The sequence below is a fragment of the Phasianus colchicus genome, chromosome 2, assembly GCF_987193195.1.
Source record: "Phasianus colchicus chromosome 2, bPhaCol1.hap1.1, whole genome shotgun sequence".
Classification (NCBI taxonomy): Eukaryota; Metazoa; Chordata; class Aves; order Galliformes; family Phasianidae; genus Phasianus; species Phasianus colchicus.
Genome location: NC_143437.1, coordinates 81,707,321 through 81,723,574, shown reverse-complemented (window position 1 = coordinate 81,723,574; position 16,254 = coordinate 81,707,321). Strand labels below are relative to the sequence as shown.

At 36.4% G+C, this 16,254-nt stretch overlaps 1 protein-coding gene across 22 annotated transcripts in view; it reads left to right on the top strand.

The window, feature by feature from the left end:
* RIMS1 (regulating synaptic membrane exocytosis 1) overlaps positions 1-16,254 on the top strand; it is a 291,302-nt gene that overhangs the window by 219,179 nt on the left and 55,869 nt on the right. For 17 of the 22 annotated variants that reach the window (XM_090136176.1, XM_090136155.1, XM_090136167.1 and 14 more), the window contains 2 exons: positions 2,116-2,228; positions 8,766-8,932. The exons of the other annotated variants lie outside the window; for them this stretch is intronic. In XM_090136176.1, coding sequence (XP_089992302.1) covers positions 2,116-2,228; positions 8,766-8,932 — 280 coding nt within the window. The remainder of the gene's footprint in view (positions 1-2,115; positions 2,229-8,765; positions 8,933-16,254) is intronic. 22 annotated transcript variants of the gene reach the window in all.

Here is a 16,254-nt window from a genome sequence, read left to right as displayed (position 1 = left end):
AATTTTTGAAGGGGTCTCGATATTCCCTCTGATTTTTATATCTTCAGTCTATTTCATGAATATATGATAAGATTGAGATATCTGAGTTTTTGACTTCAGTCACTAATTGACATATCTTAATCCTTTCATATATTTCCATAAAATAAGAGACCATCTTTAAAAATTTCACCTAAAGTGCTCAATTTTGCCTTCAGATACCTCCATGCAACTTCCATTGAAGTAATTGGAGCTGTGCCTGCATATCTGATGGTGGAACTGGACTCATTGCAATTAAGGTACACATTAACCAACATAGTCCTTTGGAACACTCACTGGGCCCAGTGTGACATTCTGCACGTGCAAAATTTCCTAGATTGATCCCTCTGAAGTGTGAGAAGTTGAAGATTCTGATGGTAATTTTATCTTTTGCCTTAAAATTGTAGCTGTTGCAGAACTCTACTGTAATTTGCTGTATTTAGTTTCCCTACCTTTAAATAAGAAATGTGGAAGGAGAACATGAAAACATTTTTGACAGTGATATCTTTGCATTTTTTTCATACCCAACCAGTGCACAGATAATTCACGATTTTCTCAAACTCACTATGGGTGGTACATGCAACCACAATTGTTTGTGCTTTAACACAGCTTAAAATATTCAACTCTGAAGGTACTACTTTCTTTTTTTATGTTCTTGCTTGCAAAGCACAAACAAAAAACTAGATGTGTGAAGGATCCCATAGTTAAGTAGCAAGCATAAAGCTCACTTATGGTATCTTTGGTACCTTTTAATTCATTAAGTAAATCTGTAAACATCATGATATTACACTTGTTTTTCCTTAATTTAAACTTCTCTGTGTTTTGTGATTGGAAATTGATTCCATAAAGCCTTTAAATTGATGTCTGTCTCCTGTCACTGAACTGGGAGGGGCTGTTTACAAAAATCCTGACTCTTAAAAACTAATTTTTGGAGAGAATTATACAAGTCCATGGTTGATCCAAAAGCAGAAAAAAGATTTTGCAGTGGTTTTCCCAAGTAAAACACAGGTCTTGAACTTATGGTTATACAAAAAAAATTGCAACTAAAAGAAATCATTCTTCTCGGATGTTATAACCTGTGAAAAGTGCTGAATGTAGTGAATGTTCCTGTAATTTAGAATAACCACTGATGAATATTTGGGTGTAGTTCTAGAACTGCCACAGAGTACCTGTTTTCAAGGTTCTGGTTTTATTGGTATTCCTTTGCATTTGTAGTCCAACCAACTTTAAGAATGGCAGAATAGGCAGTTCCCTCTGATAATTATGCACTACCATAAGGTTAACTTTCTTTAAGGAAGCTTTAGGCCAGGTATTTTTTCCTTTAGTGCAAGGGCATCTTTGTATGGCAAGCACAGCCAATATTGTCATCACTCGTTCAAATTGAATCAGGTACTCTTTATAGCACCACAGTTTCTTGAAGGTTTAATATTAGATTTCCTTTTTTATAGATAAATCCTAGGGAAATAAAAAATACAAGAACATACAATTTCTTTAAAGTAGAAGGAAGCATTATAAAGTAGAATTTTTAAAGGACTTGTAAAAAAAAAAAAAAAGAATTTATTGTATCTTTTACTATAACAGATTGAATAGAAAGATAATGTTTAGCTATGGTAAGTGTTTAGGTATTAAGATTAAGATAGTAGTAGGATTTAATTGCTTTAAAAGCAGATTTTAATACCTGTTTAATGTTTTAGTCATTGGAATGCTGCTGTAGTATTTTCTACAGTTAAGCGCATATACAGGTAGATGATCATAAGTTTACATCATCTCTATTCAGACATTATAATGTTATAATCCAGCCTACCACCTAAATTCTTTCACTCTCTTCATATCTGTTGCATCAGCTTGATTATATGTAAGAAATTGGGATGTCTGCCCATTTTCAGGTAAAGACTTCTGGCGATGGAAGTGGTTGATTTATTGATGTTAGTGTTCCTTTGTGATGTTTTTACACCCTACTTGTTCTACATGTCTGTACATTTCTTTGTTTTGTTTAGATGGAAATAAGTTAAAATTGTTGCTAAACCGGTTTGTTTGTTTGTTTGTTTTCCAGAAGATCTTTCACTCTTTTTAATTGATTTTCATTATGTGTTTTTGCAGCAAGCTTAGTAGTGGAGGAGCGAACAAGGCAGATGAAAATGAAAGTGCACCGTTATAATCAGACGTCAGGGTCTGGTTCTAGTCAAGAACATGAGCGTGAGCAATATACCAAGGTAAAGTTAGCAGTATTAAGATGATACTTTGGCTTGAAAATTGAAGATATAAACATGTCTATTTAAAATATTATACCACCCTCAAGAACATTGTATTATAAAGACTGACAAAAGGGTCTTCAGTAAGGGCTTTTTAGCATCGTTTTTACTCCCATCATGTACTTTACACTTAGACTTTGATTTTACCTAAAATGAATCTGCAAAAAGCAGAACACTTTAAAAAAATTATTCAGGAAAGAAGGATTCTTCAACAGCTGTTAAACAGAGCCATGGCACCATGATTTTTAAGTCCCAGGTCTATAAATTGTTGGGGGCTGATCTTTTATTCTGCTCTAGGCTTTTGCTGCTGTGTCATATACAGAGAGCTAGGCATGATTAGATCCAATCTCATGCAGCTGTTTTCATACTTATGTAGTACTTTTGCATTCTTATGATATCATAGATAAAGTGTTTTCTTTTGTAAGCACATACCTGTTACCTTGATCTCCTTTTCCACTAAAAATGTAAATATTCCCTTTGATCATTGAAGGTATACAAAATTACATGAATGAAGTTATATAGACAGAACATATATATTTTTCTTGATAATGCTGAAATGCTATCCCACAGGCATGTAAGTTCAAATCTCTATAGACTTCCAAGCAATCTGCAGAAGATCTCAGAAATCCGGGCTTCCTCTCACAAGCCAAGATGTGAGGGGCTGGAGCTGAGTCGTGCTGAAGTCCTGCTGCCTTTAGAAGCCTAAGAGAGGGGTAATATCTGCAGAAGTTTCCTTTTTAGAGATGCAGCACACTGTTTCTGTAGCGTAAGTCAAGGGCAAAGACAAAACCAGCTATTCATTAGGGTTTGCAAAGAGCATTCCTGCAGTTCTGTTCTTCCACCGCCACCAAGTGTGTCAGTAGTAGTGTGTTGGCAATGAGTAACCACGGGATGGCACTGCAAATGTAAAAGTCCACTGCAGAAAACTCAAGGACTAATTTAACGACCAAATATATTGAAGATAAGATCTCAGCAGCAGTTTCAATAAAATTACACGTTTTAATAATTAAGACCTTAAGAGAGATGTTTACAAGAAGTTCTTCATATCAATAAGATCTTAAAAGCATATTTAAAAGAGACAGCCTTTCAGTTTGTGAAGTGGTAATGTACAGAAAACAACAAACACTGACAGTTTTTCAAGAGCTGAGATGTCAGTGTACTCCTGGCATTTGTTATGGTAGTGCAGCACCAGGCTTTTTGTCCCTGCCCCTCCAAAGTGTCCCTTCTCTGTGTTCTACAGACTTGGTGCTCCTGTAAACACAAATTAAAATAATGAATAACAGAAGGTACTCAGCAGTGCAAAAGATCAGAAATTCACTTTAGAATGGGTAGTAAGCAATTAGGCATCTACTTTGTATCATCATCTTTTTACAGTTAAATATGGAGACAACTTTATAATGAAGATGTTTCTCTTTTTGAGACCACCTCACTGTAAACACTGAATTTAAAACAGGGAAGAAAAATGAAAGAAACAAAGCTTTACATCCTCTATTACCAACTGCCAGCTATAAATGTTACCTCCCCCCCCCCAAAAAAAAAAAAAAAGAAAAAAAGAAAGGTATTGGCAACCTGCCCTAGTTGGCCCTGCTTAAGCAGGGTTTGGACCAAACAGCCTCCAGAGGTCCTTTCTAACCTCAGGCATTCTGTGTTTCTCATCAGAAGTCAGAATTTGCATAATAATTTTAATATTTCATTTACTATCATTTAATATCGTGCTGACTGTGTCAACTCAGGACAAGAGAGTGAGATGCAATGTGTCTTTATCAAACTCCCAATGAGTTCACATTTTTCTAACTTGGCAAAATGAGCTCAATAGTGTTTTCAAGAGAGAAAGGGAATGTGTGATGTGAGGACATTGTCAAGGATGACTAAATTTTTACTTTTTTCAGATTTATGATTTGGCCAGATTTATTATTTGGTATACTTGTCTGACTAAGGCTAATGTAGATCTGGTGTACAGTTAAATGATTGGAAAAAGCAAACTGCAGTGTTTCCCTTATCCATTCATGCTTAGCTGTTTCTACTATTATCTTTATTTCTTAAACATGTGGAAATTAAATTTGAAATTTCAGCATGATGGATACTAGACGGAAAGAATTCTGCTGAAGTGTTGTTTGTTCACAATGTCCACAACTCTAGAGAAGCAAATTTTTTGTCCATTTTTATTAAAAAAAAATATTTTGGAAGTACTTCATATTCTGACAGATGTACTCCTTTCCATGCTATAAAAGAGGTAACTATTTTTAAACATCTGTGTTCTTAACAATTAATTAACAAATTAACAAAATTATCAAAATTAACAAATTTTGAATAGGTAATTATCTACATTATACTGGTCTTGATAGCTCTTGTACACTAACTGTACTCTGCTGCAGCTGTTCTGGCTTTTCAAAGATTGTGCAACACATTTTTTTAGGTCTGTTTAATTAAGAGAGTTACTGATCAGAGCACTGTTGTGGTTACTTAAAAGTACATCACTCTATATTTAGGTGTGCTACCAACTCAGTTAACACTGTATGTGATTTGAAATCATTTAGCATAAAATGTATAATCATGCCATTAGACTACTGGTAATCTAGATTTAGGTTGATAGTTAAAGCCTAGAAGGGTAGAATGGATAGGAGATATGGATAAGAGGCTGACTACCAAAGTTTTATATGATGCTGAGCAGAGCCCCTGTGGCTGCAGTAAGGGATTCTTTTAGAGGCTGATATCAGCAGTAATTTTTTTGATTCCTCTTGCATTGGCATTCAAGTAAAAGTTATACCTATGTATTATTTTGATAGTCATTCCAATACTGGTATGGTTTCAGAACATTCATTAAGATAAATTTGACTCCTGGGCTTTACTGCAACTTTCCCGTGGTGTGACTTGCTCATTTCTGCTGTTTCTGGTAAGGAAGATAAGTGAGGTTTGCAGTAGGTTGAGTTGGATATAAAGGCACCTGATACACTGGTATTTCCTGGCCTCTTGACCATCACGTGGGCTGCTCCTCAGACACAGACCCAGGTCCTGGTAGGAGTCACAGTCTAGACACACCACGGTGGTGGCTGCCAGGCCTTGAATCCAGGCAACATTCATAAGAACCTCTGCAAATAATCTTAAAACTGGGTGTTTTCTGCCATGATTCAGCATTTCCTGGCAAAATTCATCTTTAGAGTGAGGTGCCTCAGAAGGCTGCTATATGCTCAAAGACCCTCTATGAACCTAGATTCATTAACCTAATCCCCATTTGATTTTCTTATTTAAAACATTTTTGGACGTGCATTTTCAGGAGTTAGACACCTGAGCTTTCCCTGTAGTCAAAGGAAGGAGCACTCCTTCACTTGTCAAAGCTCTTAACTATTCTGTCCTCCAAATGTTGAGGACACGTCTAGAAATAAAACTTATTAATGTGAAAGATAATTATAATGAATTATTACATTACTTCTAAAATGTGTCAAAATCACTAAATAGCTAATACTGCTAGTCATTATGCAACTGTGAAAGTATTTATGAAGTGCACCCATTGTTTTTCTATGCTCTTTTCACTGGTGTCAACACATTTGCAGTTCATCATAACCCTTTTGTACTCCTATTGCTGGCACAGAACCGACTCCGTAGGTGGTAAAATGAATGGAGAACTGCATGTTAAGGGTTTATATTTCTGATAATTATATTGGAAAAAACATGTTTATAATATGAAAGTGAACTAACAGTGCAGACAGTATAGGGATTTGAAGCTAGCTGTAAAATTCAGAAACTTTCCTAATGTGAAAAATAATGCACTTCAAAATAGAAATTATACTCAGGCTTTAACTGTGTAAGACATAGAATTGAAAGGGAAGGAACTGCACTGAAAATTCACTTAATTTGGAAGCTTCATGTAACATTCAAATGTAACATGACAAGGAAGTGCATTACAAATATATACAGTACGCTGAAGAGGAGTAGGACTCTAGATGAGAGGGACTGTATGATATTACTATCAGTTCCAAATGGAAAACTTGCAGGCCTTACTCTACTGAGAGTATCAAATAAGAGGATCTCAGCTTGTGACATTATTCCTCTGAAAGATTAATTCAGGAGTATTGTAATGGTAAAATAGTCTTTTAATGATCGCTAATGTAAGAGCTCTTCACTTCTCTCTATATTTGAAAGAAAAAAAGTTAATTTCAATGTGCTCTCATTTTCTTCATTTGTTTCTTTCCCTTCTCTCTGCCCCTTCACATTATTTGAAATTAAAATGCTCTTTCAAAGGAATTAAAAGAAAATTTTGAGTGGCAGCAGTGCAAGTTATCTATACAGATCTTCTGCCCAAAGTTCTCTAGGAACAGGACAGATCAGTTGGCACAGCTATACTCAAATGCCTTGTGCTGCTAGATCGGAGAATCTGCAAGAAAGAAAGGGAGAAAGCTATGTGAGTTCTTGAGTTTTTTGTCATCCTCTCAATCCGTCATACAGGCTCTTAGGATTAGGGCTCGGGATATTAGTTAAAGTTACTGTTTGATTGCCAAACTGTACTGAAAAGGGTGGGCAGGCAATAAGAAGCTGACAATGTTGTATGCTTCCTTTAGAGGACAGGGAATTTAGCAGAAGGAATGGCCATAGTGAGAAAGAGCTAAATCCCTAAGAAGTAAAATGTAAATGCTGCAACACTCAACATTAGATTGCAGCCTTGCTACTTCTTGTGCTAATCTTTGCATCCGCGAAGGGAAGGGTTCTCTCTTCCTTGGGAATCTCTATATTTTATGCTGCAGTTTTGATGTTGGAATACCAAAGCAGTAGAAGACATGGCTTTAGTTCTTTCTTCATCTCCCATCTCACAGTAAAATTATGTATGCTTAGATATTTTACCTATTTTCAGGTGTGTCATCTTAGAAAAATTTAAAAGATTCCTTTAGGAATTATGTGGGATTTTTGCTTAAAATATCAAGACTGGCTCAGTAAATCTGGAAAAAGTTAACCTTTTCTTTTCAAGCCTCTAAACATTTTTATTTAACCTGACTTAAAAAAAATACTTTCATATCTTATTGCTTTGATTTTTTTTGAAGCATAGACTTCAGAAGAAAAATGTTACCCAATGAGTTTTGATGTAGAGAAACTGTGAGTAACCCTAGAACGTGTGCTGAGATGCTTAATTTGTGTAACTCCAGTTTTTCCTACAGACTCCTATACTCACCATCTTTATTCCCTCCCATTCTCTACCCCAGTTAGTTTCTTCATTTTAGTTGTTTTAACAAGAGGTTCCCAGGTGTGCTATGGAGACCTCTAAGGTAGTTGCTGACAGGCAGTGGAGTACTAGGAAATAAACGTGACTAGAGGATAGGAGGAGATGCATTCATTTGTACAAACTTAAGATGATGTTAGCCAGGGTTTTTAAGCTAAGTCATGACATTTGCCAACTGGCTCAGCCTGCAATCTAATGCCTACTTCAGCTGGGGATACGCACAGATGGTTACAACTTTGAGTATAATTCATACGTAAACTTCAATGACTTGCAGTTTTGTAGAGCATATCCAGAAAGTGAACTCTGTAGAGCATTCTGTCAGAAATTGCCTCATCTTGCCATGTGTTCATAGTTTTCACATAATATGCCCTAGAAAATATGCCACTGTTGGAATCCCTTCTCAGCCAACTGTCCCTTTCTCTCTAATGATAGTGAATTTCAATTTTGGAAACCTGGCAATGGTTTGATTCTCATATCTCTGTGACGGAATAGTTACTTTAGATAATTTAGTTAAGTGTGATATTTCTGGGACTGAAGCTTCTATTTTTGCATGTCTTATTGATGATGTGGGTAATACAAGTGTTACATAAAAGACGGCGTGGATTTTCAGTCAGTTAACTAACCAAAGTTTTTGCTGTTGATAAAAGTGTACCGATTTCCAGCCCTCTCCACATATTCTTCCTGACAGGTCCTCTGTTAGTTCTTATGCTTGTGCACATGTAGAAGGTCGGGGAACCAATCTGTTTGAGAACAGATATTATTTTTACGGAGTTAGCTTTCTGCTGTACCATTTCTGAAGTATCACAATACAAAGATATAACGTGAGAATTGAAATCAACCCCTCAGAGCCAGCTTCTTCATTCAGACTATATAAAGTTCTAGTCTCGCAAAAGAACTCCGTGCAAGTATTTCATAGCATATTTTTTAGTATTTGAAAAGTTTAAAAAAGATCTACAACCAAACAGATTATATGCGTGTGCTTGAGAATGTGTGCATACAATGCATAAATATTTCCTCATTGTAGTTCAAGAGTACTGAAGATCCAGCAACCTTTTAAAATTCCAGTGCTGTAATATATTTCAAGTATCTGATCTATTCCATAAGTATCAATTTTTAATTCTTCATTAGACATAAAGAGATTGTTTAATACGAATGTTTCTCTGAATTCATGGAATGTTGTTAAATTGAAAAGCAGCTTGACAGAATTGTCATACTTAGGTCACTTGTTGTCTCAGTATATACATTCTGTTTTGATGAGACTCCTCACCCTTTCTTTTCTTAATCTCTAGTATAACATACAAACAGATCAGTACAGAAGTTGTGATAACGTCTCTGCCAAATCATCAGATAGTGATGTCAGTGACGTATCAGCCATTTCGCGAACCAGCAGTGCCTCACGCCTCAGCAGCACAAGTTTTATGTCAGAGCAATCTGAACGCCCTCGGGGCAGAATCAGGTGAGTTCTCAAATGCAACTTCAACTGCATCACACCTCCTTTTTGTCTATCTGCCAAAATACAACCAGAAGTTATTGAAAAGCCACAGAAGAACTTATGAAATATGCTTGTGTACATATAAACTATCTTCTGTTGCTAGCCTAATATGATGGTAGTTTTTTGCACTTACACATCTACAACAGAAAGCAAAAATTCCTATTAGGTTATGTATCTGTGGGAAGGTGGACATAAAGGCATATTGTTATCTCGTTGCGGGTTATGAATCAGTGTAATCTACATGCCAGTAAGGTATTACAGCAGAAACATTGCTAATTTTGTCATCTAAAGAATTTATTTCATAAAACCTCTCTTTTTCTTTCTATGTGACTATTTCCCTATATGCCTGCTTCTGTCTTGCTGTTTTCATGGATGATGAATTACTGGCTGTGAAACTAGTATTTATATAGTAATTTTAATATACCTACTTTGAAAGCTGTTTAATTCATTTGCATTATCAGTAATCAAATGTCTTTCATCCTTGATAGTAATTTACTTCTCAGTTTAATGCTTTTTTAAATATACAGATTGGATCCTGTCTTCATTTAACTTGATGACAAAACTCCCACCAGTTACAGTGTCTGTAGGGTTGGCTTGTTTGTCTGTGTTAACATCTACAAATGTCTGAACTCTCAAAAATATGATTTTAAGTGTTAAAAGTCAGGATATGAATTAGGAACCATATATAAATATATATGTGTATATACATGCCTTCAGAACATTTTTAGACAGACTCACCACTCATGACATTTAGCTGAGGACTCTTTAATCTGTAAAAGTTATTCATGTGTTTAAAGTCATTTCAAATTATATATTTAAATGTTGCATTTCATTGCGGCCTATCTTTTTTTCTATTCATCTCTTACAAAGAGCTTTAATCATTCTGAAATACAACTTTTTTCTAAATATTGGATTTCCTCACTTAGGCCTTGTCACAGTATTTGTGGCAGGCTGAATAGCAGACGATTTTTCCTATAACTATCTCTTTGTTGAGAAAATTTTATCAGGGATATTCTTGATTGGAGAATGATCAGATCACAAATATCAGAAGAGAATCAACCCAAGAGAACCAGTAACATTATACTATGGGAGAAAGGAGAAAACCTGAGGTTAGAGATTCACCCTCATTCTACTTCTTCCATTCTGATGAGTAGCAGAGCATTCTGTCTATAGAGTAGGCCGACACTGTGTACAAAACTAATAGCCTGCAAGGAGAGCCTTGTCGGTTAGAATTCAGATAGAGCATCTGAATTCTATCTGATAGTGTCCACAACATTATGTCTAAGATGTGAGGTACTCTATACTTGCTTGCTTTTTTTTTCTTTTCTCTCTTTAAGTTCAGATAGTACTTACATAGTGAACTAAATATATAGTAATAATATGCATTGCACATCTTTCAGTAGAAATACGAGGAAGAAACTAACATTTATATGTTACTCATAATTTTTTTTAATTATTTTTAAGCCTAATGTGGTTTTGTTTCCCTAAAATACCCAGCAAGGTGAAAGATACCTCATGCAGTTTAGCCATGGAAACCCAAGGGGCCAACTGTCTCCTGGGATGCAGCAGGCTCAACACTGCCAGCTGGGTGATGGGAGAGATTGTCCTGCTCTGTTCTGCTCTATGTGGCCACACACCTCAAGTGCTGTGTGCAAGTTTCAGCGCCACAATGTCAGAAGGACATCAAACTATTAGAGAGTATCCAGAAGAGCGCTCCAAAGATGGTGAAGGGTCTAGAAAGCAAGACATATGAGAAGCAGCAAAGGTCCCTGGGTGTGCTCAGCCCAGAGCAAAGGAGCTGAGGGGAGGCCTCGTGGTGGCTGCAGCTCTTCACAGGAAGTTCAAGAGCAGCGCTGAGCTCTGCTCTGTGTAACAGTGACAGGGCTGAGGGAACAGCATGGAGCTGGCAGGAGAGGGGCAGCTGGAGGTTAGGAGGACGTTCATCTGCATACAACAGGCTCCCCAGGGCAGTGGGCACAGCCCCGAGCTGCTGGAGCTCAAGCATTTGGAGACACACTCTCCAAATGAGATCATTTCGACCATTTAATGCAATTAGTGTATTTTAAAATCTTTTTGATGCTACGTTGAAAAGTCTTTTATCCAATAGGTTGGTGTCCACTCTTCAAAATTTTCGATGTGAGTTGCCGACACTTTTTAGTGATTGGATATTGTGGCTATGAAAGGTCACGTTCCTTGAAGACATGGAAAAATAGATATCATTGTGATTTTATATCAAGCAAGGTTAGAATGAAAGGAAATTGGATGTTTGTGAGAAGAAAGAAGGCTTTTTTCTTATGATCTGAGGAAAAGTTAGCTTCCTTGTCATCTGTGACAAGCAGCAGCTTCTGTAACACAGTGTTTAATCTCTTCTTAGCACCGTTTCTAATTACATAAGAGTAAAACGTTGATTTGGGAAAGGTTTGATTGTATTGTGAACAGTTTTTCAGAGTGAGATTCAGCCTTAAAAGCTGTATGACTACAGTATAATTTATATAAAATTAGATGTTTATTAAATAGCTTATGAAACTTGTCTAAAGTATCGTTAAAAAGAAGAAAACTCCTTTTATCTTAGATCATTTTCTTCTTAAGAGAGATCAAAAATGAGGCAATTATTTTTTTCTAGCATTAATTGTTAAGGGAGCCTTAGATAACTGGTTAGGATTGGTTCCTTTAATTCTGACATCTAACATTAAGTTAAATTGATTCTTGTTCTTAATGTTTCTTTAAATTCTATGAATTAGAAATTTGAAGTTCAAGTTTTGTTACTAAATTAAAGTTCAAATATACTTTTTCCTCTGATGAACCTGATGTTAGCATATATCAAGTATGAGGAGAGGCGATAACTGAGCAGGAGGGGAAAGGAAAAGAGCATTTTTAAACTGCTTGTATTCCATCTCACTGAAATCACATTTCCATCATCATCTTCACTTGGAAATGTGTCAGCCAAGTGACCGTGGCAAGTGTATGAGTGTAATGTTATGTTTAAGGCTCAGAAGTTCTTTGAACTGCCAGTTTTACATACTAAGTTCTTTTCTCTGGATATCTTTTGAAAATGAGAGCTGTAAAGAACTTAGTAAGCATATAGAAGCTCAAACAAATTGCTTAGTTTTACACATCTTACTAAATTAAGCTTATCCAAGTAATATGCTTCAGTACCTTTTGTGTTCAAGAGAAAAATACCAGCCTTCAGAATACACCAGTGAGATTCCTGCTCTGAATCACCTTTGGAAAGGTTATCTCCATTTCTCTCTCCATTGAGTTGAGGAGACAGAATCCTACAGCTGTTCACCAGCAAGCTAACTATCTTAAATAGCAAAATTTAACTGGAGAGTACTGCAGCCTTCAGACTGTTACACTATCCTCTTCTAGCATTCCTACATGAGCCTAAAAGTGGTGATTAGTTATTCATATTTAGAGTTGTGGTGTCAAATTTCTGAATGTGAAATAAGCCAGATCATGTTAAGACAGCAGTAGTTCTAGCTAATGTTGTTAGTCAACATAACCCTGTCATGCTTCATTTTATTGCAGTTCTGGAAAGAGATATAAATTAAGCTGTTAGGCAAGTGAAAATACAAAGTACTGTCTTAGGGCTCTCAGTAAGAAAGCAACAACTTTGCTTTTTTGTGCAAAATGTGATTACTCATAAAGGTCAGAAGGACTGCAGTTTCAGGTCATAGTGACTGCAGTTTATATCCGCTAACTTTACCACCAGCCCCATCAGTGTTAACAGTTGGCTGACTTTGTCTTCCAAGTCCTCAGGAAGGAAAAGATCCTCAAAAAAAAACTAGATAAAGCTAGAAGAACTGATCAGATTTTGATAATTTGAGATTCTATCATTTTGGATAATATATTATATGTTATCTTATATTTATAAATATTTCTCTATTCGAGCAAATAAGACTTTTAAAACATGGCACCACATCTTGTGGCTCAAAAATATATGCAAGTTAGCTATAAATATGTAACTGTTCAAGTTCATACGGCAATTTTAATTGTGATGAGTTGCTCCTTCCACTGCATTACATTCAAATTGCATTGATCATTATGCATATCATTTGCAGAATATGCTGTTTATAGTAAGGAGGAAATAAATTGATGCAGAACAACACAGAAGTATAGCGTATCTTATCTGAATAGCTAGATAACACTCCAGATGTTCCTTGGGTCAAAACTTGAAAATATAAACGTTTCTAGTATTGAAAACTTGAGCATGTTGAAGAAGCTAAGTAACTCAGAAAATAAAAAGCAAATCTTTCCAGTCTGTTGGTCAATGAGAAGATTGTGTCTAGACTCTTTAAGAAGTCTAATTTCATTCCCACAGTGTAATTGTAATTGAATTACCTGTCAGAATTCTGTGACATAGCATGCACGCTAATCTTCACTTTGGATATTTTGTTGATTAACAGCACCTCTAATGGAGATGTAATTATGACTGATGCCAGTTCTAAATATGAGTATATAAACCAGCTTCCTCACTTCTAAATTGTTTAGCAGGTTAATATTATAAGAAATGGTTATGCGTGAATGAACTGTATGGGTCACTCTGAAAGTAATGCCTCCTGTTTATTTCCATGGAAACTACAACAGATACAAAGGGCCCAATAACTCTATTTGGTAGAGCAAATTCTCAGCTACAAAACATTGTTTTTCAATGTAGCGCCACCATTACCTATGCATTTTCATCAGTGATGACCAAGAACCTACATGCAGCACTTGTAAAAACGTACACCAGCAAATGCGACCCACTGTTTCACAGCTGCTATGATGGCACAGTTACTTGGAAAATGTTTCTCACGCAGTCCACTTTTCATTGGCGCAAACAGATGAAAGTCAGAAGTCTGGAGTATATGATTGAGTGTTGTAGAACAGTCCATTCAAGATTGGCAATGTGTTCCATGATCTTCAAACTGGTATGGAGCCTGGTGTTATCATGTTGCAAGAAAGATTGTCTTATCCGGCCTGAGTCTGGAAGTTTGAGCACTCAGTTTGGTCAGCATTGTGATATAGCATTCAGAGTTGATAGTTTGTTCAGTTTTGAGGAAGTCCAGAATGATCACCCCTTTGCTATACCAAAAGACAGTGTACATTACTTTACCCATTGGGGGCTTCACCTTGAATTCTTTATTCAGCGGGGAATTCACGTCAGTAGTCCATGGACTGCCGTTTTGACTCTGGCTTGTAGTGGTGATGCCACACTTCATCACTGGTAAAGATGAAGTACAGGAAACTATCACCTTCAGCCTCATGTTGGTTCAGTAGGTCCTGATAAACTTGCATATGATGTTCTTTCTCTTCGTGTGTGAGCACTTGTGGAACCCACCTGGAGCAAACTTTGCAATATTCCAGTGTTGTCACCACTGTTCCCAGTGCACTGAAGCTATCAGTAGTATGGAGTTCAAATACAGATTCCTGGTCATAATCCACCAATTTGCATTGATCATTGCACTGATCAGCATGCTCTTCATTTTGTGGTGTGAGAGCTCTGCATCTGGATCGCGGCTTGTCTTTCATGTGCCTGTTGCCACTGCTGAAACACACCATCGACCTCCTCACTGTGCTCACATCCACTCTTTGGTCTCCATAAATCAATGAATGTCAGTGGGTGCCAATTTTTCTGCGTGGAGGAATTCAATAACTCACCTTTACTTCATATGCACTTCCATGTCAGACACCATTTTATCGGACTGCCACTCTGCTGCCATCTGTCACAAAGCAACAAAGTGTAACTGAATATTGGTGGGAAGGTTCAACCTCTATTGCCACGCCACCAACATCCACCTCTGATTTTGTGGGGTAACAAAATAAGAGGCTTTACTTTCAGAGCAGCCATCATAATTTGGATATAACATTATTTCAAATATTTTTCTTGTTACTAGGAAATGTGGTTGAATGTCATGGTCTCTAGTGGAATTCCAGGCCAGTGTCAGGTGCTGTGTCAATTTTGACCTTAACAAGGATCAGATCGGTGAATTTGGCTTGTCATAACATGTAGGTTTTGTGTTTTTTTCATAACTGAAGTCAGATTACTAGTCCTTCTTTATGCAGTTTAGCTTTTATTAGTCATTGACTCCATGTCACTGTGAATTTGCAACAGTCAAACAATACTTTGTCTATGTGTTTCCTACAGATTATTTTTTGTGATTCAGGAACATTTCCCATTGCAGTGCTAATTGCAGCAGAAAGGAATTCTCAGGATTCAATGCAAATGGTTGATAATTAAGTATCAATGTTAAATACATGATGATGAATTAGTACCTTGTAGACCTTATCAGATAAAAAAGGATATTTGCTCGCTTGATTTAAAATTGTTCCCATGATACAATGGCATTATTATTCATTAGAAGCCTATTTAATCAAACATACTTTTGAAGATGGACTTCTCAGTAACATCAAGTAGGGAACTGTCATGCATTTTGGGGGTAAACTAGAGGTCTCTGTTCTAGAGGACTTACCAAATTGTCTTCCACATAAAATGTTTACGTTTTGTCTGTCAATTATATGGGAAACTAGATAACTCTTTTTAAGGTGAATTTCTCTTACTATATCTGAAACAAAAGATCTCTGCATAAGAAATATTTTAGTTATCACTCATTTAAATTTTGAAAAACACATCTTTGTAGGAGTTTTATTATTGTATATCAAACATTTATTAAAGCACCAAATATGATTATGTGTGTGCCATATTTTCAACTATTTTTACACATATTGTTTAATTAAATGCTTATGTTTAATTAAAATACTTTAAATTGATTTATTAAAGAAACAGGTTAAATATAATTGTCTGGAACAGTAGACTTAAACCAGTCCTGATTTCAGACCTTATGCCATGCTACTCATTGATTTATAAAACATACTCATACATTTCTTGTGACTGGCACAAGCCAGAGAGGCAAGGATGGAGAGTTGCTGTTTATGTGAGAGAGCAGAGAGGGTGCAGGGAACTCTCCCATGAGATGGATGCTGTGCCAACTGAAATCATATGAGTTAAGGTTAGAGGGATAACCAAAGTGATAGTGTTGTGGGTGTCAGCTATCAGACTTCTTGGCCAAGAAGCAGTAGATGAAAATGGGCTTCCATCAACTGGAAGAAGATTGAGATTCATGGTCCCTGGTCCTTGTGGGAAAGTCAAACCATCCTGAGATCTTCTGGATGAGCAATGCAGTAGGGCACAAACAATCCAGGAGTTTTGGTTTTCTTTTTTTCATGACAACGTATTGACACAGGTGATCAAGAAGTCAACAAGGGGAGATGCTCTTCTGGACTCAATAACTGCAAACAAGGAGGAA